The sequence below is a fragment of the Branchiostoma floridae genome, chromosome 12 (genome assembly GCF_000003815.2).
Source record: "Branchiostoma floridae strain S238N-H82 chromosome 12, Bfl_VNyyK, whole genome shotgun sequence".
NCBI lineage: Eukaryota > Metazoa > Chordata > Leptocardii > Amphioxiformes > Branchiostomatidae > Branchiostoma > Branchiostoma floridae.
Genome location: NC_049990.1, coordinates 1,583,306 through 1,610,224, shown reverse-complemented (window position 1 = coordinate 1,610,224; position 26,919 = coordinate 1,583,306). Strand labels below are relative to the sequence as shown.

General features: G+C 41.1%; 3 protein-coding genes and 1 long non-coding RNA gene across 5 annotated transcripts; 2 read left to right on the top strand and 2 right to left on the bottom strand.

The window, feature by feature from the left end:
• Positions 1-4,000: 4,000 nt before the first annotated feature.
• On the top strand, positions 4,001-5,102 carry LOC118427856. The gene is made up of 3 exons (XR_004832586.1): positions 4,001-4,161; positions 4,320-4,482; positions 4,807-5,102. It is a non-coding gene; the product is annotated as an uncharacterized LOC118427856 (long non-coding RNA).
• Positions 5,103-6,620: 1,518 nt separating this feature from the next.
• On the bottom strand, positions 6,621-9,830 carry LOC118427928 (fibropellin-3-like). Its single transcript, XM_035837896.1, has 6 exons — positions 9,611-9,830; positions 9,295-9,423; positions 8,670-8,789; positions 8,285-8,398; positions 7,705-7,782; positions 6,621-7,055 (listed from the first exon to the last, which is right to left on the bottom strand). The coding sequence occupies exons 1-6, from the start codon at positions 9,744-9,746 to the stop codon at positions 6,946-6,948; spliced, it is 687 nt and encodes a 228-aa protein (XP_035693789.1). The 5' UTR covers positions 9,747-9,830; the 3' UTR covers positions 6,621-6,945.
• A 6,535-nt stretch (positions 9,831-16,365) lies between these two features.
• Positions 16,366-18,441, top strand: LOC118427830 (tumor necrosis factor-like). Its single transcript, XM_035837801.1, has 4 exons — positions 16,366-16,760; positions 17,170-17,200; positions 17,478-17,588; positions 17,880-18,441. The coding sequence occupies exons 1-4, from the start codon at positions 16,461-16,463 to the stop codon at positions 18,296-18,298; spliced, it is 861 nt and encodes a 286-aa protein (XP_035693694.1). The 5' UTR covers positions 16,366-16,460; the 3' UTR covers positions 18,299-18,441.
• Positions 18,442-19,990: 1,549 nt separating this feature from the next.
• Positions 19,991-26,912, bottom strand: LOC118427820 (cyclic AMP receptor-like protein A). Of its 2 annotated transcripts, none has more exons than XM_035837783.1 (14): positions 26,783-26,912; positions 26,149-26,201; positions 25,845-25,899; positions 25,531-25,587; positions 25,196-25,256; positions 24,684-24,771; positions 23,869-23,958; positions 23,647-23,685; positions 22,917-22,995; positions 21,917-21,964; positions 21,665-21,747; positions 21,135-21,211; positions 20,837-20,907; positions 19,991-20,567 (listed from the first exon to the last, which is right to left on the bottom strand). In XM_035837783.1, the coding sequence occupies exons 1-14, from the start codon at positions 26,888-26,890 to the stop codon at positions 20,427-20,429; spliced, it is 1,050 nt and encodes a 349-aa protein (XP_035693676.1). In that variant the 5' UTR covers positions 26,891-26,912; the 3' UTR covers positions 19,991-20,426. The 2 variants fall into 2 exon arrangements, with proteins under 2 accessions (XP_035693676.1, XP_035693677.1); XM_035837784.1 differs by lacking the exon at positions 26,783-26,912 and adding an exon at positions 26,635-26,669.
• Between the last annotated feature and the right edge of the window lie 7 nt (positions 26,913-26,919).

Sequence of the window (26,919 nt, the reverse complement as noted above, 5' to 3'; positions counted from 1 at the left end):
TATGGCACCCCAACACAATCAGACAGGGCAGGTCCAGTCTCAGGCCATCACTGAATCCAGCACAAACACCCCAGGTGCCGTAATGACCAGTGGTCATGATCACCAGTATGAAGATATGAACCAGCACAATCAGACAGGGCAAGTTCAGCCACAGGCCATCGCTGAATCCAGCCCAAACACCACAGCTTCTGTAGAGGCCGGTGACCATGGTCAGTCTACAGAACAGGGCCAGTCTCGGCCTATCAATGACATTAGAATCCCAACGTATGGCACAGGGCAGATTGTTTCAATGCAAAGTCCCCTGTACAAAGTCGTAGGCCAGTATCATGCAACCACTGAAACCAAACCAAACACCACAGCTGCTGTGGTGGCCAGTGGTCTTGATCAACAGTATGAAGACATGAACCAACACAATCGGACAGGACAGGGCCAGTCTCAGGTCATCACTGAATCCAACAAAAACACCACAGCTGCTGAAATGACCAGTGGTCTTTATCACAAGTACGAAGATATGAACCAATAAAATCAGACAGGACAGAGTTAATATCAGGTCTTTGCTGAATCCAGCACAAACACCACAGCTGTTGTAGATTAGACAGGCCAGGGCGAGTCTCAGGCCATCACTGAAGATAAGACTGTCTATGTGCAGTCAGATGGCAACCTGTACAGAAATGACTATCATAGCAACAGGACTCTTTAGAATCATAGCAACAGAACTCTTAAGGACCATAGCAACAAACCTCTTTAGCATCATAGCAACAGAACTCTTTAGAATCATAGCAAAAGAACTCTTTAGAATCATAGCAACAGAACTCTTTAGGACCATAGCAACAGAACTCTTTAGGACCTTGGCAACAGTACTCTTTAGGACCATGGCAACAGACCTCTTTAAGGCCATAACAACAGAAGTCTTTATGACCATAGCAATAGATTTCTAAAGGGCCATAGCAACAGAAGTCTTTGGAATAAGAGCAAAAGAACTCTTTAGGATCATAGCAATAGAACTCTTTAGGACCATGGCAAAAAAACTATTAAGGATCATGGCCAAAGAAATCTTTAGGACCATAGCAACAGAACTCTTAAAGGTCATAGCAACAGAACTATGAAGGGTCATAGCAACAGAACTCTGAAGGATCATAGCGACAAAAGTCTTTAGCATCATAGCAACAGAACTCTTAAGGAAAAAAGCAATAGAAATCTTAAGGATCATAGCAACAGAACTCTTTAGAATCAAAGCAATAGAACTCTTTAGGACCATAGCAATAGAACTCTTTAGGACCTTAGCAATAGAACTCTTTAGGACCTTAGCAATAGAACTCTTTAGGACCATAGCAATAGAACTCTTTAGAATCAAAGCAATAGAACTCTTTGGGACCATAGCAACAAAACTCTTAAGGACCATAGCAATAGAACTCTTTAGAATCATAGAAACAGAACTCTGAAGGGTCATAGCAACAGAAGTATTTAGCATCATAGCAACAGAAGTATTTAGCATCATAGCAACAGAAGTATTTAGCATCATAGCAACAGAAGTATTTAGCATCATAGCAACAGAAGTATTTAGCATCATAGCAACAGAAGTATTTAGCATCATAGCAACAGAACTCTTTGGGACCATAGCAATAGAACTCTTTAGGACCTTAGCAATAGAACTCTTTAGGACCATAGGGGTAGGGAAGCTCCCGAGCAGCCCTCGTAACCCCTGCTTCGCCTATTGGGTCAGTTAGTCCTCACTCATAGTGAGCAATTGGGCTGGTCTCAATCATGATGTTTCTGACCTAGGGCGAAGAGTTGCTGTTACAGTTCCAATCATGTAACCCGTAACCTTGAGTGACCTTCAGGCCTTGTTACGCGGTGACCATTGAGTAAAAAAAAAGAAAAGAAAGCAATAGAAGTCTTTAGAATCAGAGCAATAGAACTCTTTTGGACCATAGCAATAGAACTCTTTAGGACCAAAGCTATAGAACTCTTTAGAATCAGAAGAATATAAGTCTTTATAATCAAAGCAACAGAACTCTTTAGCATCATAGCAACAGATTTTTTTAGAGTCTCTTTACAAGCATAACAACAGAACTCTTAAGACGATAGCAACAAAAATACTTACGAGCATAACAACAGAATTCTGTAGGACCATTGCAACAAAAAACGTTAGACGCAATCGTTTACGATCATAGTAACAAAACAATTTACTTTCATAGCACCAGAACTGTCTAGGATCATTACAGCTGTACCTTTTACGACCTAAGCAACTGAGCTGTTTGCTATCATAGCAGCATACTTTTTTTAATGATTATAACAGGAATATTTAGGACCTTGGCAACAGAACTCATACTTAGAAACTGAACTCGTCCTGCTTCGATACTGATTTTAAGGACATCAATTACAGAAAATGTAACAGAGCAAGGAAGAAAAAAGCCTCTAGATTATACCATAGCAAGACAAATGTTTAGGACCATAGCAACACAGCAGTTTACGATCATGGCAACGGAACTCTTCACGATCACAACAACGGAACTGTTTAGGATCACAACAACAGAACTGTTTAGGATCACAACAACGGAACTGTTTAGGATCACAACAACGGAACTGTTTAGGATCACAACAACGGAACTGTTTAGGATCACAACAACGGAACTGTTTAGGATCACAACAACGGAACTGGTTAGGATCACAACAACGGAACTGTTTAGGATCACAACAACGGAACTGTTTAGGATCACAACAACAGAACTGTTTAGGATCATAGCAACAGAACTGATTAGGATCACAACAACGGAACTGTTTAGGATCACAACAACGGAACTGATTAGGATCACAACAACGGAACTGTTTAGGATCACAACAACGGAACTGTTTAGGATCACAACAACGGAACTGTTTAGGATCACAACAACGGAACTGTTTAGGATCACAACAACAAAACTGTTTAGGATCATAGCAACAGAACTGTTTAAGATCATAGCAACAGAACTGTTTAGGATCACAACAACGGAACTGTTTAGGATCACAACAACAGAACTGTTTAGGATCATAGCAACAGAACTGTTTAAGATCATAGTAACAGAACTGTTTAGATCACAGCAAAATAATTTTTGAGAATCATAGCATTGTATTGGTTGCTATGGGACAATTGCTGAAGTTCCAGGTCAATATTCGGGTCAAATAAATAGAGGAATTAAGCTTGTAGCTAAGGATGATCATTGATGACTTCACACACACACACACACTACTAACATTATTTTCAAGATCGTATCTAGATTTCCTAAGAGCTCCCCATTTTTATAAAGTCATTTTTGAGCCTTAAGTATGGGTTTTAAGGGGATGATTGACGAAGATCAAAGCCCATATTTTTACCAAAAGCAAATGGAAAATGCTAAACTTTCTTCCAACACAAAAGTACACACCCATGTCCAGTATCAGGGTGAAATGCACGAAGTTGTCCTAAGTTAAGTTAGATGTCTGAAGTTGTCCAAAGTTGTTCAAAGTTGTACGAACTTGTCCGAAGTTATGACGTCATCTAAACTTTGGACAGTCAGCCGGGTGGTGTACGGAGTTGTACGAACTTGTCCGAAGTTATGACGTCACGCTAACCATGACGTCATCTAAACTTTGGACAGTCAGCCGGGTGGTGTACGGAGTTGTACGAACTTGTCCGAAGTTATGACGTCACGCTAACCATGACGTCATCTAAACTTTGGACAGTCAGCCGGGTGTACTGATCAGGTCGCGTATTCCTAGGAAGATGTCGCCTAGCTTGACTTTGGCGATATATATACTCCACTACGCGTCTACAAGTTTTCTGTGTTACGTTCAAATGTCTCAACTGTCATTTCTAGAACCTTTCTTCTAATGTTCTCATCTTCTTAGACGTCACAATCTGACGTTTACGTCACTAACTCAGGTGTTTTCGTAATTCGAAACCGGAATGCGTTCACCGAACGGTGTCGTTTTTCAGTCTAACAGTTTGAAACCGTGTGGCGATGAAGTCTCCACGGCTACTTTTTAGTCCGTGTCTTTGACGAAATAGACTTTTTAACGGGGGATTTACGGACAATATTATATCATATCATGTCGTGCAGTAAATCTTTGAAGGCTACAGATCTCCATTCGTCCTGGAAAGTCGAGTTTGACTGGAAGGATTTTCCGGAAGAACTTGTTCAGGTGGGTTAGTCGTATTAATCGCACCTTGATATGTTTTGAGTTCTGACTTTTGATTCATAAATCTTCTATTCTTTAGAAGTTACATCTTACAAAACAACATATTTTTTATCAGAATGCAGATTACTTATCTTTATTAAGATTTGTCTTATTCTTCACAGGGATGTTGTGCTGTTGCATCTGTTTTGTGCGTGCCAACGGTGGCTGTTTTATATAGCCTTATCACGGTCGCGGCTTTTGCTGTAAGCCATGCACAAGTCTCTCCACCTGACACCAAATGGAGGGAAAATGTTCTTCTGTGGACAGCCATCTGTCTGCCAACAGGTAGATTTACTTCTAAACACCTTTTTTATTGTTTCAAATCAAACGTTTGATTCAATGTAGATATAACGTTATATGTTCAAAATTTACAACCGTCATTTCTAGAACCATACCTTGTCGAACATTCTTTTGCTTAACGTCACCAACAGACATTTACGTCATTTGCTCAGGTGTTTTTTTTTTAATTCGAACCTGGAATGCGTTCGTAGAATGGTGTCGTTTTTCAATCTCTGTATTGCGCCACGGCTGCTTTTATTTCATTTGTTCTATTCTTTTTAAACATCTATTAGCGGGGATCAAAATGGCATTTACCTGTTGTCTTGGCAGGCGCTGGGAAATCTACTATCTGTAAATGGATTCAAGAACTTGTGACTGATGTTTACACGAAGTTGCGGAAAGACCATACGGACAGTGGTAGTCCGTCTGCTGGGTTTACTTATGTACTAAATGGTGGAAGTACTTCAATTAATTGTTAAATTACAAGGAATAACATAACAACTACTACTTCTTATGATACAAAGTAGTGAAAGATGACTGCAATACATGTAGTTTATAAATAGATAGGGGAGATGTTTTCAGGTACTTGTATTTAGAAGTGACGTAAAAAAAGGGAAATATAATATTAAGAGTGAGCTTAAATTATTTTGTGCGCATTGTTAAAACGAACGTTTAGAGGAGAAATAAAAGACAAAAAAAGTGAAATAAATGAATTTTTTTACAATGCATGAACATTAATTTTGTGCTGATTAATGTGCATCTATATTTTATCTGTTTATATGCGTGAGTGGTGTGTATCTTATTTACACATATATAAGTTTTTACTATGTATTAATTAACTTTGGACAAATTCGTACACATGCCGCCCTACCCTGCCCACTGTCCAGAGTTAGATGACGTCACGTAACTTTGCACAACTTAGGACAACTTCGCACACTTGTTGACCTACCTTGCCCACTGTCCAAAGTTAGATGACGTCACGTAACTTTGCACAACTTAGGACAACTTCGCACACTTGTTGACCTACCCTGCCCACTGTCCAAAGTTAGATGACGTCACGTAACTTTGCACAACTTAGGACAACTTCGCACACTTGTAGACCTACCCTGCCCACTGTCCAAAGTTAGATGACGTCACGTATATATGTAACTTTGCACAACTTAGGACAACTTCGCACACATGCCGCCCTACCCTGCCTACTGTACGAAGTTAGATGACGTCACGTAACTTTGCACAACTTCGGACAAGTTCGTACACTTGACACCCTACCCTGCCTACTGTACGAAGTTAGATTACGTCATCCAATAAATGTTTTGACGTCATCTGTGACTCCCGATATAGCATCAAAGCCAGTGGGAAACGGTTGTAACTTCGTACAACTTCGTACAACTTCGTACACCCTAACTTCGTGCACTTCACCCTGATACTGGACATAGCTCAAAGTACAAACGGATCAAATTTTCAACAACTACTGTCGCCTTCTTCGGGATCAATACTGATGAGCAATCAGTTCAGGTCGTAAACTCGCGAGAGTTACGGACACGTGATCTTATTAACATGTGATCTTACGGATACGTGACGTCAGCATCTGGTCAAACGTACCAGGAAGTTTATAGCGTCCACCGTCTCTGTTCAGTGATGGCTGGAGTGCCCTGGTGTATATGGCCTTCTTTATACCTCTTACAAAGTAGTCCTGTTCAGTGTCCAGTACCAGCATTCTGACTTTGTCCAATGGTACGGCATGGTCCGGCGATTCAATGTGCATATGTTGAGAGACTTCCGACGACAGCGAGCTGGGGCGTTTGTGTTCAAGGACTCTGGTTCTCGTTGTGGTCGGAAGTCTCTGCACCGGCCCGTTATACCCCCTTTCCACTAGGACGGCGCTCTCGCCGCGCTCTCTCTGCGACCTAAGATTTGACATATAGCTCAACGAATTGTATCGAAAAGAAACGAATCTTGTTACACTTTGTGCGTTTTGTTGTCTTCTCAATCACACTTTTACGTTTTGTATGATATACCCAGTGTGAAAGTGAAGGTTACACATATCATATGTAGGTCGCAGTGAGAGCGCAGCGCGATCGCCGTCCTAGTGGAAAGGGGGCCTTAGTCACCGAAATGACGAGCGCGATTCCTTACAACATATCCTAACAATATCAGGGACCAACCCTGGGGTAAAACCTCCGCTTACGGATTCACGGAACTAGCTCTATACGGCAGGTTTGAGATGCGTGCACATGTATGAAGAGAGGTGATACTATATATACACAATTGTATATGAAAAGCCCGAGTAAACAATAGACATAAACTGTACGATTTTCATGCACAAGATTTATTCATCCATAACGTCGTCTATCTCCAGGTGCTTCTATCTCTAGTTAGGCCACAAATCAGGAAACAACGCATTTCCTAATCACGCATGAAGTCAGCCATTGGCTGGTCGTCGTCACGTGGAAGGCTCCAATGGTGACGTCACTCAGGTCTGCAGGAGAAGGCCGCCACACCCTCCTGGATGCAGTTCATACCATCCGGACAGGAGGCGCTGCTGCACTGGTACGGCAGGCCCCGGGCGACGGAACGGCCTAAAGAAAAGTGTTAGCAATGGGTAAGGGTCTTAGCAGTATTTGTATGCGAAAATGATAAACAAAATTTTATCGTTAGGAAGTGTACATTGTGTTTAAAAAAGAAAGTTGCTTATTAGAATGCATCAATATCATGTAAATTAAAAAAAAAGATTACTACCCATAATGCAATTTGCTGAAAACTGTGTCACGTTTGCAGTGAAAATTCAATAAAAAAAATGGATAGGGATTTTTTAAAATATAATATTTACACATTTTTTAGATGTTGGTCAAGGTAAACAGACACATTCAGGTGAACCCGAAAAAGCTAAAATGCATGACACTGATGTTGTCAACATCACACTGTAATCATACAAACATAATTCAAACTATTCAAAGCCTTTTAAAATCTGTGAGTGGAGGGTGAAATACTTTAAATCTCAGATGTCATATCGAAGATTTTATGTCCCTTGCGCCAACAACCCCCCCCCCCCCCCCAAGGACCGCAAGGGTCTTTCTACAGGTTTTTCTATGGTCGTTAGGGTAAGCGGAAGCATAATATTTCCAAGGCCTTACTGGAACAGTTTGCCTATAATGTGTAGCAATGGTGATACTTGATGTTTTATTCAGTTCTTTAGCTAACACAGAATGGTGATAAAAAACGACTAACCAAGACAATAGATGGAGGACCCAACGTCCTGACAGGTGAAACCGGATGGACACGGGTCGGGGGAACACAGGTCTATGTCTGAAAGATAGGCAAGAAAAACGTTAGTACTGATTGTTCTATATGACAGGATATGACAGGAACTTGTATTCGGTATAATATGCCTAAATATAGCAAGCATCACACAACCTTCATTAGGTTGTCATGCGGTCCCAAATGTGTCTGTGTTCATTAAGGAGACGACTGGATCTCTACATAGTCGAGTTTGGGCAAGCCAACGACAAGGACAAGTAGTACGGGGTGCACTCAGGCCATGAAGATGGTTTCAGCCCGTGTAAGGCTTAGGCCACATTTCCAAACCGGGGCCCGGCCGGGTTGTTTGTGGAAACGAAAGCAGAAATACATTCGTAAAATATACACAAGCAATGCCGATGACATTTCTCATTACGTCTTACTTAGTTTAGTGTCTTTTATATCATACTTTTCGTCCCCATAAGCTACCCGGTCGGGTCCCGGTTTGGAAATGTGACCTAGGCCTTAGGAAAACGGTTTTCAGCCCGAATTAAGGCCATATCACACCAACCTAGCTCGCAGTTGTCCCCTTGAAAACCGGTTGGACAGATGCAGTGGTAGGTGTTGAGATCGTCAATGCAAATCCCGCCATTTTGGCACGGGCTGGAAGCGTACTCGTCAATGTCTGTTGAAGTATCAAAGAATTTGGTAATCACTATATATATATATATACATATAGTTACAGTCCTCTAGTCCAGCTAGCCTGGGTACCATCTGGATAGTAGTTCGCTCAGGACTATGTTCGCTTCTGCTACCGAAGCAGATAAACTCGAACAATAAGAATCATACTTTATATTTTAAAAGTCATGAAATGACACCTAGATTGTCTTTTATGCTAAAAGTGGATGGCCATTTAATTATAATGAAAGACCTTTATTGTACATGAAATTACTTACTGATTTCACAGAGATTTCCTCCAAACCCCCCAGGACAGTCACAGAAGGTGGTGGAGCCGCCGAAACAGGAGGTGCAGTTTCCGCCGTTCTGACACACGTTTGGCGCACACGACTTCAGAGCTGTACGGGTAGAAAAATATGTCATCGCAAATGTTTAAATAACTAATTTCCAAGTTAATTTTAAATGCAATAAATGGATGAATGTCTAGCTGGCCAGTTTTCATAGCCAGACAGTTAGGCATCCAGGTAATACGACATGCCAAATAGCTATTACTCATTGACAAGCAACTGGATGTGATTTTGGAAACAGCCAGACGTTCCAGGTGACACCTCCACGAAAAGCGGTTGAAATAAAGGCACAAACAAACACTGAGGTTTTATATCCTAACTATGTAACTCATATAACTCAAGTAAAAGAATTGAAGACAATTTTAGGAGTTCAAGTATTCGATAGGAACAAAAATTGTTTCAGACGTCTGAACATATCCAAAATTATATCAAGTTGCTTGAGTAATTGCTATTTGGCGTATTCAGTCGGTAATTTGTTCAGTTTATGTTGATTTCTGTATACGACAAATGCTGAATGAAACGTTAAAATGTTTTAAGTAGGAATATCGTTGTGTACCAGACTGGCAAATGTAGTTGTGTTGCTCCGTGCAGAAAACAGTTTTTGCCTGGTAGCTGTTGGAGCTGTCCAGGAGAACACACATGTCCACCGGCGACGAAGGTTCGCCTTCCAACCAATGTAGGGGACCTGTATGAAAATGAAACAATAAAATGTAACGTTAAAGCTCAATTTTTGAAGCAATGTTAAAGTGAAACAATGTTAAAGTGAAACAATGTTTAAGTAGATAATTCTTAGACATAGTTGGTGTTACATTTTCACGCCTATATGTACCTAGTGTCCCTTTCAGTATTGCTAATTGTATGAATATATATACCCATAAAAGGAGTCCCATCACTGTAGAGCATGGGTAACGGCGCAGTTTTCATGGCCAGCCAGTTGGGCACGCCGGTGGTGGCCGCGATGGTGCTGGCCAGGAACTGTTCCTGTGGTTCGCTTCTCACGTCCGCCATGTGACTGTCCTTCTCGCTGCAGGCCTGGGACGCGTCTCGGTGGCTGACAGCCGAGGTCGAGAACTCAATAACATTCCCCGGCAAAAGTCACTGGAGCACACAAAAATTACAGGAGGCAATTTGTAAAGGAAACTAAACTCCGACCAGACTTACCAGTGGCATAAAATAGTATCAAAGCTGGAGAATAGCCGGCCAAAGGGAGTCAGCTGGCCAATGACGTTGGGACGCGAGACATAAAGAAAACTGTGCAAAACAGAAAGACAGATAAAGAATTATGAGACAAAACAGCCAGAGTTGAAACTCGGAGAGTACGCTTTTGCCTAGTATTTAAAAAAAAGCGTGGTACGTACCGGTCTCACAGTGTTTCCCTGTGGCATCTTTAGGACAGACACAGCTGTAGCCGTTCACGTGATCCAGACAGGTCCCTCCCAACCAGCAAGGGTTGCTCGCGCACTCGTCAATGTCTGGATTTTAAAACAAGAGAAATATAATTCAATAATGTCATTTTGCCAATAACTAGAGCTGTTTCTATTTGTCATTTGACAGGAATTCTGGGTAATATGTCAAAGTTTAAGGCCCCATGAATATTCGAATGTAAAAGTTCAGCCATTTTGCCAGCGCCATTATGTTCCGAACATTGTCATGCAAATCTTGACAATGGTCGAGACGAGACTGTTGACTTCTGATGGGCCATCACCTTTGACATATTACCCATGATTCACGTCGCTAGCAGAAAAAAAACATGCTCACCCGTTGACATCCATCTATTATAAGCGTAGTTTAAAAGAAAATACCAACCTTGGTCACACTTGAGTCCTGTCCAGCCGTTCTCACAGCTACAGGTGAAACTCGGCACTCCATCAGTACAGATACCGTGTGCGCATGGGGAGGTCGAGCAGTCTTCAACTGAAATAAATACGTGGGTGTTATGCGATGTTATACAGCAATTGTTTTCGCTCCCTTTCTGTATGTATATATAGTCTGTATCTGTCTGTATCTGTATCTACATAGCCGGTATAACCGCCGCTCGGCGTAACACACCAGCTTCTGTATCTGTATCTGTATCTATATAGCCGGTATAACCGCCGTTCGGCGTAACACACCAGCTCGTTACGTTAGCTGGAAAACAATGACGAAAGAAAGACGTCTTCTTTTGGACTCCAATAAATGTACATGGAAATTTCCTGTCACCGAGCCATCAAATTACCAATATAAAAGTGAAGTTGTTTCATTCAGTAGTGCTCCCTATTGCTCTCTATTTTATCGCACTGATTGGAGACTGCTAGCAGCCCAATGTGTCACCAGACACGGGATGATCTAAGTCTAAGGAAGAGCTATCAAATACTGACCTTGATCACAGTCGTGTCCTGTCCAGCCGAGCTCACAGCTACAGGTGTAGGTCGCTACTTCGTCAATACAGGTGCCGTGAATGCATGGGGAGGACAAGCACTCATCGATGTCTGGAAAATGTAAAAGAGATTTTAGAGTCTCATACGTAGATTGAGCGAGAAAGTGTTGGTCATTTCCTAACAATATCTAACATGAGTATCATCCTAATTAGTTTACTAGTCCCTAGGGGGAGTATCTTGAAGAGTCCCCGGAAGGCATACGTCACATTTCCAAACCGGGGCCCGGCCGGGCAGCTTTCGGGAACGAAAAGTACGACATAAAATACACCAAAGTACACTAGACGTAAAGAGAATAGGCGTGAATATTATGTGTTTGTGTTATTGCTGTGTATTTTCTTAAAATTTGTTCTTTTTCGTATCGAAGCCATCTTATCTTGAATGATGGGATAACGTTACAAGTTTACGTCACTGTAAGAATGAAATACTAACTATGGTCACAGTTGGTTCCTGTCCAGCCGTTCTCACAGCTACAGGTGTAGCTCATGTGACCATCAGTGCAGATGCCGTGTGCACAGGGGGAGGAGGCACAGTCATCGACTGGGAAAAGATTAAACATGTAACATGTTACACACAGCTGTTACGAGTATATAAGATACAGAATAGATAAATAAGTAAATACTGCACTTTGCTTACGTGTACAAACCACCCCGGAGTCCTCGAGCTCCCTGTGATTGCATTAGATATAGCTTTTCCAGTATATCTGTCCTTATTATACATAATGTATGTCCTTGTTATATATAATACCAGCTCTATAATATACTGATATAGAGAAATACTACTTACGTGTACAAACCACCCCGGAGTCCTCCCTGTGATTGCATTAGATATAGCTTTTCTAGTATATCTGTCCTTATTGTATAATATGTGTCCATATATGTAATACCAGCTCTATAAGATACTGATATAGAGTTGAAATACTGCTTACGTGTACAAACCACCCCGGAGTCCTCCCTGTGGTTGCAGTGGTGGTAACCCCAGCCTCGGTGCCAGCACTGGGAAATGCTCGTCTCGTTACCGACACACCGTACATCGAACAGCCAGATCCGCCCAGTGCCTTCGCCAAAAAAGGAGAAGACCTTTGCTTCGTCCGCGCCCGGATAGCCCAGCTGACGGCAGACCACGCGCGCGTCCGCGATGTCCCAGCCGTCGTCACAGATGGTTCCCCATTGGTTGTCATGGAACACCTCAACTCTTCCCTCATGGGCGCCGCTGCCGCCGACCAGACGGACGCTTCCCTCTGAAATTTGGAAAAAAAAATACGCTCAATCTTTAAAGTCAGCTTAGCCTCTATCAGGCTTCTCAGGCCGCTGGAAAAATAGTAGAAAATGGCCATGGCGAAATTGATAACATGCCAGAGGAGTTAGTCTGGCGGGTAAGCAGAGTATAGTTTTCGTAGGTTGCGAACTGCACTCCTCTTGCCGGCTAACTCCTATAGCGTGTTATCTGTCTACTTGGTCAGTGTCTGCCATTTTTCCACCGAAACGGGGAGCCTGGTAGAGGCTAGGGAGAGCTTGGCCCGAGACAAAATGGTTGACTGACAGAGGCAATAACAGTTAATCCTTATCCCAGCCACAGGCGTTAGACTGGATGGCCTGTAGGAAACTAGACATGCATGTTTATTATTATAAATTCATATTCCTAATGAAATTCATACCCTTACATTTTCATTCAGGATCATAAAGAAGCGACAAGAAGTCGAATTCTCTCAGTAGAATATGATTCTTGTATTGGTTGACAAGGTAAATATCATGTACATGCATCTGTAAACTATACTTAATTAATCTCTCCCAGTGGGTATACATATACAATGTTCAATTGTAAATTATTGCGTGTACTATTATTAAGAAGAAAAGACCTCTGACCCCTCCGCCCATAACGTCTTGAAAAACGGCTTAGGCCGAAGATATATCAAGGTCGTGAAATAATATCTACCTTGTGCCGAGGTTGGCCAGATGATCACAGCTGCGATGAAGAGCAGAAACTTCCACATCTTTGCCGACTGTCGAGAGCTAAGTTAGACTGTAGTATACGTAGGAGGTAGAGTTGGATCTGTGCGCTACTTCGGTATGCGTGAAGACCTATGGTAGGATACAGAGGTAGCGGGGTGGGCCTAGCCTCCATAGCAGGCTCTCTGGGCCTTTCTAGTCTTCTTTTTTTGCTCATAATACACTTTGCTGTTTTTTCTTTTTGTACTGGGTCGCTTCTACTGACGGCCCACAGCAGTACAAGCTAGCCAGTACAAAAAGAAAAGACCAGCAAAGTGTATTATGAGCCCCAAAAGACGAAAAAGGCCCAGAGAGCCTGCTATGGAGGCTACTATGGGCCTTTGGCAGGACGTCACCAAGTCAACATCACATCCTTGACAACTGCGGCTTGTTTGAACCTTTATTCATTCATGGGCTCAAATCGGCCTGCAGGTCGCTTTTCATTGAGGTCATGAGGAAGGTAAGGGTCAGATAAAATATAACAGAACTACAGATTACATCGAGACCTTATAACATGTATCATTACATATATATGGTACAAAAGAATATAGTACAGCGAAAGTTCAGCATTCATAGTCTGTCCACCCGTTTGGGTCATTTCTTTTACGTCAAGGGTCTCTTTAAAGTAGGTCATATTGTGCTTCTTGCACAAACTTTCAAAACTGGTCCATTAAACCATATCTTGGCTTATTGGCACCTGTGTGACTGGATAATGTGCGGTGTTGTGGAGACGTGATGAGATGCCATAGTAACTGTGTAGACTTGGTTATTTCCAAGGAGCAAAGAACAACATGATTGAGAGCTTGTTTCCTAAAACATCTAACATTATTGTGCACCATCAAACACTATCATACAGCATTAAAGATTAGATATAACTTTACAACATTATCATGCGACCTTAAACTTAAGCTTTAACACACCACTTCGGGATTAAAAGTTACTCATACATAACATACGTAAGTAGAGTTCCACGGCCCTGTACCTTCACTAAACGATTTTACCTTTGCTACTGTTGTAATAATTATCAATTATGCGAATGAATTCTTCATTTGCATGATTGGTTCATTTCCGCCATCCAAATAAAGCTTTAATCACATTTTCGGTTAATTTATAGAAATGAGGACCTCATTTGCATGCTTAATGTTCAATGATGGTCATCTGTAAATAACTTCCAAATGCCCCAAGTAACAAATTCCTGTCATTTACCACAGTGGGTTTATAACATTTTCTCATTAGATATGGGCTATCGTGTTACGAATAAAGAGAAGTGGTGGATGAACTTCACTAATTCTTATGAATGCTTAGGCACACAGCTTACTGCTAGCCTGGTTAAATCGCGCTTATAGCACCCGCCGGTCCATTACAGCCCCGGAGAGTGGGACTTTGCCACGCTTGTACCCAGCCCCGCGAAGAAGCCATAGGTTTAGATTGTGGGCTTGATAAATCCACAAATAAAACTATATGGAATTCACAGCTGTCATTTTGTTTTGTATTTGTCTCAATAACCTTTAATCGTAAGTTGTGTGAGCGCGCCCCTGTGTGCGTCTCTTAAACAGCAGTGCGTTTCTATAAACAAACAAACAAACAAACAAACAAACAAGCAATCAAAGAGAAGACGCTGCGGAGAGCGCCGTACTCAGACTACGCTTACCACGTCACCTCCCATCGAAACTCAGAGCCGCATGTCACTGGGAACGAGAAGTGCGGTAGTTTCTAAGTGACGTCACTAATGGGTGGCTGTTTAGTGGGAACGAGACGTACAGGAGGGCCTGTATGGGGTAATGTTTGACGAAACTTCATGAAAACAAGTTTTAGGAAGGGTCTGTATGGAGGATTCAGGGTTCGGTGAAACTAAACCGGAACGTTTAACTTAACGTAATACAAGAGGTGGACGGGGACTCATGTCATATGATATATATTAACGTTATGCAGTGGATGAAAATAACGTGCTTTTTGGTATATGGCGCCATATACATGGCATTAAACATTGTCACTGAACAAAGGACTTAATTAGCTCCTTTTGTTTCAGGTACAGGAGCTATCAAACGTTTTGTCTCAGGATGCTATTAAAATCCTCTTGAAGTGCCGGAAGTCCCACATGTAGCATACATATCTCATGCGTAGAGCGGGTAAACCTCGAAGAACTATAGTCAGGACAAAACGTAATGCTTCCTTGATAGCCGGCAATGCAGTGTGATTGCGTCATGACTCGCGTTCTACACTAAAATAGCGGCAAAACCGGCCCCTGACTTTCGTTCGGGTAAGATTTCTGTTCTCACTTGACGTCATATGCCATGACGTCACGACCGCAACGCCCCCTTCCGGGCCATGGGGGCGTGGCACCTCGCAGTTTATGTGATGAGTGAACGGAAATCGCCGCTCTTACTTTCGCACGATGATGTTACAGTGTGTCTATTCTCATGTCGGTACAGATGATTCATATTTCGGAGGGAGGGTGGAGATTGAAGATAGATTCTGTTTAATTATGTATAAAATATATCATCACAATACACTAATAGTTTATTGAGTACTTTTTGTTAGACACAAAGACGGAAATGCATGCTTCTCAAAAAAGTCAACTTTATTTATTGGAGAAAGTAATAAGTAAAGATTCAAATGCCTGAATACCTAAGCTAGACATGTCACATTAGACTTAAGACCTCCCCGTTCCCGTTTTGTAGGGTACGATGTTCGGAAGCAGCACATGATAATGTTTCTGTTTGTGACAGCAGTTTAAGTTTCACATGTCGGTAAATATAGCACATCCTTCCTTCCGCCTCAGGTTTCCATTTCTCAATGTTCTAACAGATAATTCCCGGGGTATCTGACTCAAAATCATGTTTCGGAGTCGATTTTCCTATGTCTTTCAGAAGTCCTGAATTGTCTTATGTCTTTTCCTAATTTGTCGAAACTAGGTAATGAGAAGTTTATTTAATATATATCTATTAGAACCACACTATGAAAGACATACAGGGCTGCTCAACTAACTACATGTGTATAGCCGGAAGTTATCATATACTATCTTAAGACAACACAGGTCGCAAAGATAAAGATATTAAGTTTGCATTAAGACGTTTGTGGGAGGTGTTTTGTTGTGGTTTCTCACCTGAAGTCGCTCGAAAGATCAAACAAAGGTAACACGGCCCGCCCCCAGGGCAGGTATCTGACCCCCGCTATTGTTTAACTCGTTTGTTTAGCGACCGAAACCAAACAAGCGAAAGTACGGGTATCGGTACGTAAGTGTGGGCATCTAAACCATGTTAGTATCGTACATAACCAAAACCAGGAGGCAGGAACATCCCTTAAAAACAGCCGTTTAGATGGTCTGTCTTACCAAATCGTTCAGCACGGAGCAAACTATGGATGCCGTAGTCGTGAAGTCAGCACCGGGCGGAGTGAGAGAGGCCGGCGGGCGGGGGTTGAGGCAGGCCCGCAGACGGAAGGCGCTCGGCCCGGTGGTTAGAGCCGGGCATGTGGTGTTGTGCGTGGTGACCGTAGCGAACCTGGGGATCGCGGTGTTTAACATGGTGACCATACAGCTGCTGTGGCAGGCGCGCACAGCCGGGGCAGGGGGGCAGGAGAACGGCACAGGTGTGACGCCAGGTGTCACAGCAGCACAGGTGAGATTTCACGTCCTTACCTTATATATCACTATTCTCTAAGCAGATGTTAGGTTTCCGACGTTTAATAACCTGTTTTTATCGGGCTGTTTTTGTCATGTTTTCTTTTTGTCTGCGTTTGGCTGATTCACAAGAACAAAACCTGCCAAAAGAATGGCCGATAAAAACGCCTTTATGATGATACAAAAATTGAGAGGCCCGTCTTTGATTTAGCACTTGTTTCGGCGCCTTGTAGTGCAGACACATCTGTTAGTTATGACTAACATCTAGTAAGAAAAGAAGAAGACGCTTGAGAGTAGAATTCGTATCAAACGAGCACCTTAAAACTAAGAAAATATAGCCTCGAATGTCAGCATTTAAAAATATATATTTTGAAAGATTAATCAATTTTCTGCTTGTTTCCTTTCAGACTAGCGATGGGGGAAGGAACTGCAGCAAAGGTAAATATTTGCTCTCGATCTCGTCTTGAATGTAAATGTAATTAATTCAACATTGAATCAAGAGTCTAATGTAAATCCTTGTCTGTAAAATTTCAAAGATATTAATGCTCTAATTCATTTCTTTCAACGTTGAAACAAGAGTCGAATATAAACCTTGTGTATCAAATTCAAAAGATATCAATGTTCCAATTCCTGTTAACAATAAGATAATGACTATTTCTTGACAGTCCATTGATGTTGGATGTGTAACCATGGTAACCACGTTCTATTCCCCCAGACTGTCTCCAATGGCAACGGGCGGACGTTCTGCAGAGCAACAGCAGTTTCCACGTACCTGTGGCGCACCTAGCGGGGCTGACGGGACTGCAGGAGCCGCCTAGTCAAGCAGGTGGGCACTTTGACTTACCTCAGTTCAGTTATACTGATTGTGTTTGATAACGTTTTTGTAGAAAAACTGAAGGTAAGATACAAATGCAGTATAATAGACCAGAATGTCATCAGGCCAGTTTAATGAAATAACTTATTTCTGGTGAATCATACACTGCAGCAAGGTAACTTTCTGGTCATTATGTACCCTACATACAGTAGAATATGTTTTATTTCACACAAGCAAACTTACATGAGCAGGAAGCTGCAACCTTCTATGTGGAACTAATTTTTTATTCATTTCTGGTACCAGGCTCCATCTCCACTATTCGCGACTGGCAAGTGGACCCCGGCGGTTCGTCGGCCTGGGCGCACGGCATGGACGTCACCTCCCGCCAAAATATAGTCGTACCGCTCACGGGATACTACTACGTCTACAACCAGCTGCAGTTCCGGCAAACCTCACAAGGCGGCGCCGATGAGCAGACCCTCCACCTCACCCATATCGTGTTACGGCAAAGCGGCTCCTCGGCCGTAGCATCGAGGCTTCTGATTGGACGCGCCACCAAGAAGGTTTCCTCCCAAGACGGCTCTTGGTACCGCACGTCTTACGTGGGCGGAGTCTTCCTCCTCAAGGCAGGAGACGTCTTATATGTGGATGTGACGAACTTTGACAAGGTGAACCCACAGGAGTCAGGGACATACTTCGGGGCTTACCTTGTGTCTCTGTAAGAACTGTAGAGCTTTAGGCCACTCAAGTTCAAATTCCTTCTTCCTACAACTGCCATAGACTGGAGCTTTTCGCCACCAAGTACAACAGAAGTAGCCTCTACCAGGCTCCGTGGATCGGTAGAATCATTATCCTCAGTCACCACGGATGAGGAAACGTACTCTTCTGACCGGCTAACTCCCTTAGATTACTATAGACTCTATTTGTCCAATTTCTACAATTAGACCACCGATCCGCGAAGCCTGGTAGAGGCTACAACAGAAGCATCCTTACTTATGTAGCTTTAAAGGAAGCTTACAGGTAGATGTGCAAATGTTAGTGACAAGTCGCTCAGTGTAATATAACCAGCTGCTGCCCCGCCGCGTGCCTGCGAAACTACTGTGTTATACGGAAGGGTAGTTATAATTGTTTTATACACATTACAGATGCAGAACTGAATGTGTATAATTTTATATAATGCCAAAGCGGGGTTATACTGGTTATACAGAATACAGATACAGAAGCTTTTGTGTTATACCTGCTATGTACTATGTAGAAACAGAAGATGGTGTGTTATGCTAAAGGACAGTTATGACCGCTAGAAAAAATACAGTGACACTGTTAACCAATGCAAGTGAATGTATACCAAAGTTTTCTGTGCTTTACACTAAAATGTGATACTTTTATTTCTGTTAATATAATATGATTCTTAGTATTTATATTTCTGTCATTATAGTTAATGTTTCTGTGTAGTTAATGTAATATACATAAATTTTGACTTTGAGATTCAAAATTTCCTATGTCTCTTATGACTATAGCTGTGGTAGCATGTTCTTTTCCATGCACATGTACTTAGTAAGGACTAAGGTTAAGTTTCTATTTCATGAAGGAATTATGGTGTAAATGACTTGTGTCATGTGTAGTTGAAACCTCGGTGTAATAAAATAATAGTAGGACTAGTATTTAAAGGCTAACAAGAACACGTTAGAAAATTGTAAAGATAAATTGAGTATAATATTTGAATATATGACAGTAAATATAATATAATATATGTAAACAGATATGAATACTAATTTGTCAATCTTATCAGGATATATACATTGTAATGTTCAAGTAAGTGGGTACATTTTCTACAATCATGAAATTAAAATACACAAGCTTGTTAAGAAAACTTCATTTTAAATTTTCCTGGCGTTTTAGATTTGTAATCATTATGATAACTGTACATTGTTGTGATATTACAATAAAGCTGTTGCTTTAGAATCAAACATGTTCTCATCATGATTTGCGGTTGGTTTCAGCAATCAAGGCTTACTAGTAGACAATAGTTTTAAGTTTAATATATAAAACACTTAATGCATAATTCTAGGTCTTACAACACTTTTTGAATTGATTGTACAGCAGTTGGTCGCACATACATGTAAATGAGGCCACACCAATATAATATGCCTGCTCTAGGATTTGAAAACTGAAAGATCAGTGTGAGAATAACTTTTAAATGAGAACACAAAAAAGTAAATTGGTACAGTCTATGAAACGGTAACTATTATATCAAATGGACCTTAAAAACCCAAACAACACCATCCACCCGTTCTATAGTATGTACAGTATAGAATTCGCTTGATCTAGTATGTATAGATGATCACCACCTCATTTAAAACATATATCATACAATCTTAAACTTAATATATTTTTGATACTTTCATTTGATAATTTTATCTTTTTATGCAGCTCACAATTCTCCACAGACACAGACTAAAGCACTACCATCACGGAATCAACGACCAGAATTTTTCCCAAAATACATAATACCTAACATTTAGACATTTTGTTCCAAATTTTGATTTCTATTGTATTAGCATATGTCATAATTTTTTTCATTTCGTTTACTAGAGAACATACATGTATAATGTGTTGCCAATCGCAAGATTTTACATGATCTTTGACACATTTCCAGTCATGAATTTCTATTCCAAACTTCCCCACATTTTCTTCCGAATGTATTTCAAGATCAAATCCAATGTTTTGCTTAATCTTAAGCACACAAAATTCTTCAATTTTGGACAGGCGAAATATGTATTAAAGAAAGTACTGCCGAAATGTTTACCCTTCTCCGATGGTAGTTCCTTACTCGGTGCCTGTGAGTAACTGTCAGCTCTCCTCCTGGTCCTGGGGGTCACTCTCGGGGTCAACCACAGGTGAAAGGTCAGCTGATGCATCCTGGGAGTGCACAGGGGCTGATGGGTACTCGCTGATGAGGGTGGGCTGGTTCAAGTGGCTCTGGATGGCGAGCTGGGAGGGGAAACACAGGAGGGTAGAGAAACGGTCAGTAAGTGTCTTGCCCTATCACAAAGTGTTGAAAAGAAATTAATTTACATGTCCAGGGTAAATGCTACTCTTTTCTTCTGGATAAACGTCATCATCATCATCATTTGTCATCCTTATGATGAGGTGCAGCAAGGATAAACATACCAGTATGAAATGTTACATATCATTTAGGCTGTATGAGTTGTTGTTGCTGCAGCTAACCACGGAAATAAGAATGAACATAAGAGCCGTACCTTGATGGATGTAGGAGTGAGCCGTACGATGGTTTCTCTGTCCAGTCCGTAAACAATAGCATTCACCATTCCTGTATACACACAAAACACATTCAACAGGTTAATCTACATTAATTAGAAGTCCTTGTAAAATTGTATTGTTGGAAATTCTTAAACTTAGAATGTTTGGTGGACTTTGGTTGTGTTGGACAGTTTTATCATTGAACAATGATAGAAAACATGACATCTTAAACAAAACAAAAGTGCATGACTTTGCTTTTTGCTAGCTACAGATCAGTGACAGTAAGTTGACCTCTACCTTGCAGAGGTGACGTGAGCGCATGCAGAACCACCAGAGCAAACACCATGGTGTCTGGGGAGATCGCGTTCTGGATCCTGGGGCAGCAACAACAACAAAAAAGTAAATAAATAAAAAGAAACATCAAACACAACGCTTGCTTAATTCACTTCCGATACTAAAACATTTCAACCGGAAAGATTTTAGTTTACATATAAATGTAGGTATTTAGCTTTTAGTGGACTTGTATGCCCATGCCATAGCTATCTACCATTTTGTGATAAAAGTTTATTGTTCATAGATTAAGAATAATGCCGACGTGCAATGTAGCAGATGAACAAAGCAACTGAGTCAGAGGGGATAGTCGGATTCTCGTTATTTTCCACCAGTTCATTGTTTTCAAATCAAATCCATTGCTTTCATTCTGTCCTCTTAAAATTTAAATGCCTCCGAGAAACAAGGAAATAAACTGTTGATGCCTGAAAAGTTATTAAGATGATATTATGCGACAAAACCACAAAGCCTAAGACATAAATGACTTAAGAAGTTACCTGTGTACGAGAGGGAAGATGGAGAGAGCCAGGTAGATGAAAGGGTACGCTCGCAGGGGCTTGATGTCCTCCTTCAGCATTTCCTGGGGAGGGCAAAATCTACAGGTCAGACTGGACTCCTTACTAATATTCTCAATCTCAATCACTGGACAGTGGACTACTACTACTAATCATTAAAAAATCTTACTTGCCCCAACAGGCAAGTGGGGGAGGAGTTATGTACATAAAGAAAGTGAAAAACTTAATTCTTACCTTGTTCCTCTCCACATCAGGGTCATATGTTCCCTCCCATCTTTTCACCTGCAGAAGTGAAGTGAACACAAAACACTTGATTTGAGAACCAACAAACTTAATTGATATTGGCCTTGAAAAATCTGCTCATGGATTCACTAACTTAGCATTATTTTTTTCAGATTCCTAAACTGTAACTTGGCATGGCAAGGGTTAATGTTTAACCCACCTTCCTGTTGAGAGTGACAGTAATGTTTGAGTGTGACAGTAATGTTTGAGTATGACAGTAACTTAAACCCACCTTCCTGTTGAGAGTGACAGTAGTGTTTCAGTATGACAGTAATGTTTGAGTGTGACAGTAACTTAAACCCACCTTCCTGTTGAGAGTGACAGTAATGTTTCAGTATGACAGTAATGTTTTAGTGTGACAGTAACTTAAACCCACCTTCCTGTTGAGAGTGACAGTAATGTTTCAGTATGACAGTAATGTTTGAGTGTGACAGTAACTTAAACCCACCTTCCTGTTGAGAGTGACAGTAGTGTTTCAGTATGACAGTAATGTTTGAGTGTGACAGTAACTTAAACCCACCTTCCTGTTGAGAGTGACAGTAATGTTTCAGTATGACAGTAATGTTTTAGTGTGACAGTAACTTAAACCCACCTTCCTGTTGAGAGTGACAGTAATGTTTCAGTATGACAGTAATGTTTGAGTGTGACAGTAACTTAAACCCACCTTCCTGTTGAGAGTGACAGTAATGTTTCAGTATGACAGTAATGTTGGAGTATGACAGTAACTTAAACCCACCTTCCTGTTGAGAGTGACAGTAATGTTTCAGTATGACAGTAATGTTTGAGTGTGACAGTAACTTAAACACACCATCCTGTTGAGAGTGACAGTAATGTTTCAGTATGACAGTAATGTTTGAGTGTGACAGTAACTATAACCCACCTTCCTGTTGAGAGTGACAGTAATGTTTGAGTGTGACAGTAATGTTTGAGTGTGACAGTAACTTAAACCCACCTTCCTGTTGAGTGTGACAGTAATGCAGGTGTAGACGACAACCATCAAACCCAGCAGGCAGAACAAAGGGCCGTACCATCTGTAGGGAGGGGGAACAACAGGGAGTTCAATATACTATATGATGGCCAGGATTTCCTTACACAATATGATCATTCATATCATGTATCATTTGTATCATAACCCAAATACAAATAGGTGTGTTATCTACATAACCGTAACAGTTACTTAATTCACTGTATGTCAGTACCAAGCTAGTGCATGTACATTGTAAGGCCAGAGGTCCAGGGCTTGGATCAGGCTTTTAGCCAGGCATGCGTCAACGCGTCATCTGGACGCACTTTTCTTAGAATAACAAGAAATTTGATGCCCCTGGACGCCCAAAATTGTCTGACAAGCATGAAATTCTGATTGACCAGGGATGCTACCAGGTCATCTGTGGTCACAGTCTTCTACTGTGACCTCTGGAACAGTATTTTTGCCTCTTGGAATACCTAAGAGTGCACTTTTTTTAACTTAAAATCATCAAAAACTCTGCACTATGGAAGGGGATGCCCCCGGACCCCCCTACAATAGTCACTTACCACGACTCACCAATAAGTTTGGACTCCCTATTTTAAAATCCTAGCTATAAGCCTGGCTTGGATCATACCTTGAACTCAACAGAACGATGACAAAGACCAACCTGTAATACAGTATGAATACAGTGTGTAAGATGGTGAGACAAACTTACATTGCAAACCTCCAGTGTGTGTACTGGTTTGGTATCCAACTGAAAAACAAACAAACATGGAGAATAATGAATAATGTGTACAATAAATCATGGTTGGCTTGAAATGATCTTAATATTCTGTACAAATTATGAAATTTGAATTATGACCAAAGGAATAAATGTACAAACAGTAGTTAGACAGTGATTTAAATCTAGATAAAAAAAAAAAAACAGACAACTGACCACCAGGCTCCGGCCGGTCCATAGTGGTGGCCAATGAAGGGGAGGCAGGCTAGGATCAGGGGAACCCCCCACGACAGCACATGGTACACTCTAAACAAGGGAGGAAACACAGTTCTTATCACAAATGTCATAAATGTCAAAATATCATCATACTAGTAAATGTACAAGTACAGTCAAACCTGTCTAAAGCGGCCACTCAAGGGACTGGTCAAAATTGGCCACTATAGAGAGGTGGCCACTATAGAGAAAATGCTGATTAATTGACCACACACAATAAGTTACACATGGTTTTAGTACCCATTGATCTTTATTCACATAATACAGTACTGTAATGTGGTGTCATCTGTTAACCATATATGACCTCGTTTGTCGGTGGTAAGGCAGTTTTGTTTGGAAAATAAAGAGGGTTTAAATCCGGCGTAGGGTGACGATACGGCCGCTGTATGGCCGAATGCGTGCCGGACCGTAGATCAGCGGTCCGCGTGGCCGTAATCGGTAGTGTTTCTGTGTCGGCGGGACTGGGAATCGTGTGGCCGTGGCCGCGTTGGACGAGTGACCGCTAAGCCTATTTCTTAATCATTACGAATCCAAGGGACCGACAAAAAGTGGCCACTATGGCCAGGTGGCTGGTATGCAAAGGTGGCCGCTAATACAGGTTTGACTGTATTTACCTACACAGTTACTGGGATTTGACCAAAATGGCCCCTTTCCTAAACCCAAAGAATTAAAGCTTTTAAAAGGCTTCTACTGCTTCTATTCCATGTTAGCAAAATTATCTTAACTGTTTGTCTGAGAAAAAAAACAGCTGTACTTACATCTCATACTTGTCAGTCCGGGTCATCCAGATGATGTTCAGGGTCAAGTTGAAGGTGATACAGCACACCCAGAGTAACACTGACCATTCTGGGAAACATGGAAGTGTATTGTGAGTTTTTTCTTGGATAATGGTATTCTTGAACTTCTTAATGTACACACAATAAAGAAGTCAGGTATGCCAGAGTTATCAATCTAGGATGGATGTGTTAAAAATTTGTATTTTCTTTCAATTTTTCACTAGGACTATCCTACTATATATTTATATCTAAATCTGTATCTGTATCGTGCATAACACACCAGCTTAAAGTGGAACTTGCTGCCACCAAGTTCAGTAGGGGCATCCTTTAATGATGAAAGCCTTGAACATTTTTAAAGTCACTTACAGGCTAGTTACAGCTACATAAGCAAGGTCATTCAATACTTCATCCCTTCCTACCATCTTCCCAGATAAACATATCACACTGTTACCTTAAGACAAGTTGCAAAAAATATATTTTGTAGTGTCTCTTACCAAAGAAAGTGAGTAGGAATGCCTGGAAGTTACACAGAGTACCATCTGGATGGAGGTCTCCCTGGAGAGGGATAAAGGATTATCTAAGAAGTCAATTTAGTAAATAATATGTAAGATGTGAAATATGACACCCAAAAAAAGAAACCTTTTAAATATTCATAACAACCAAAGTGATCATTATCTTGACAAAGACAACAACAAAAGGTCCAAGCTAAAACAAAAGATCATCATGTGACATTGTCATTTTATTTAATAAATAATCATTATGATATACTAGTAAAACATGTAAGACATAGCCAGAAATGCTGTGTTAATCTACCACATGTGTCCCTCACCATGAGGTAGGCTATATCATCCAGTAGGGCTGCTATACTCAGGTACAGGATCAATCGCTGAAAGAAGAAAAGAAATGTCAACAATTCTTCCTGCATATGGTAACGTATATCGATCAAGAGAAAAGAGACAAAGAGCACAGAATAAAAGATGTACACATGATATACTCAGGTACAGGATTAACTGCTGAAGAAGAGGAGAAAACTGAAATGTCAACAATTCTTCCTGCATATGGTAAATAACGTACATCAAGACACAAAGAGCCAAAGAGTACAGAATAACAGATTAACACAATAATGTCATGTACACCTCTCACCTGCACAAAGGACCTGTACTTCCTGAACAGCCAGATTACCCCGATCATGAACAGGCTGGAAACAGACGGACATGAACCTGTCAGTGTTATATAAACATCACAAGTTCTACAACAGTAGACTAGTCTTGTGAGAATTCTGTGACATAGAAAAATGCAGCAATGTGTAATTGTAACTTCATCAAAGCAATCACTTAAGGTACTTCATCAGGTACTTTCATCACTTGCTCTCAGTCACGCACACATGCACACATGCATAACCTACCCTACATTGGCAATGAATCAACCAATCAATCAATGTCCTTACCAGCCAATCAGAGACAAGCTGGCCACAGTCTTCCTGATGCCAACGATAACATCCTGGAAGAAGAAGAAACAAAAGACTAGTAAGGTTAACATTTTTTTTTTCAAAATTGATTTTTCAGAGGGCCTTTATAGTAATGTTGGATACACCATAAATAAAAATCATTCTCAGTCTTAACGTCAGTACATACTGTAGTGGTGGTAAGATAATATTGAAGCAAAAAACTGACTACCGTGGAAAGCACAAAAGCAGGCTTACACTTTTCTAGTTTTACGTCGTGACCTGCATGTATTATTTACATGCAAACAATCACTCCCCTTCCCCAGTTCTTAAGAAAACAAATATAAACCTAATGTAAATTTAATGTCCATGTTCATGTTGTGAGCTTGTCTTTTTAAAATCACCAAGAACGACATTAGAGTGACAACCTACTTGTCAGCACAAAACTGTAGAGAGAAATTATACGTCACGTAAAAACAATAGCACGACCTGATCATGAGTCATCTTCACAAGAACAACCACTATAACATTTTCCGTGCGACGCGCGCGCCACCTGAAGTTTTCAACATTCTTAGCCTCGAATGAGTGTCTCCGAAAGACGTATACTCTAACATGGCAAGTTAAAGACGTTCCTTACACATTTGTACTGGTCTCCGTCGAACATGGGGCATGGCGTATCCGGTTTGGGACTGAAGGAGGCCGAAGAGAGAGGAGAAGACACCACCGTACCCGGAGACGTCGCCATCTTTGGTGTTTTGGTGGGTGGAGATTGTA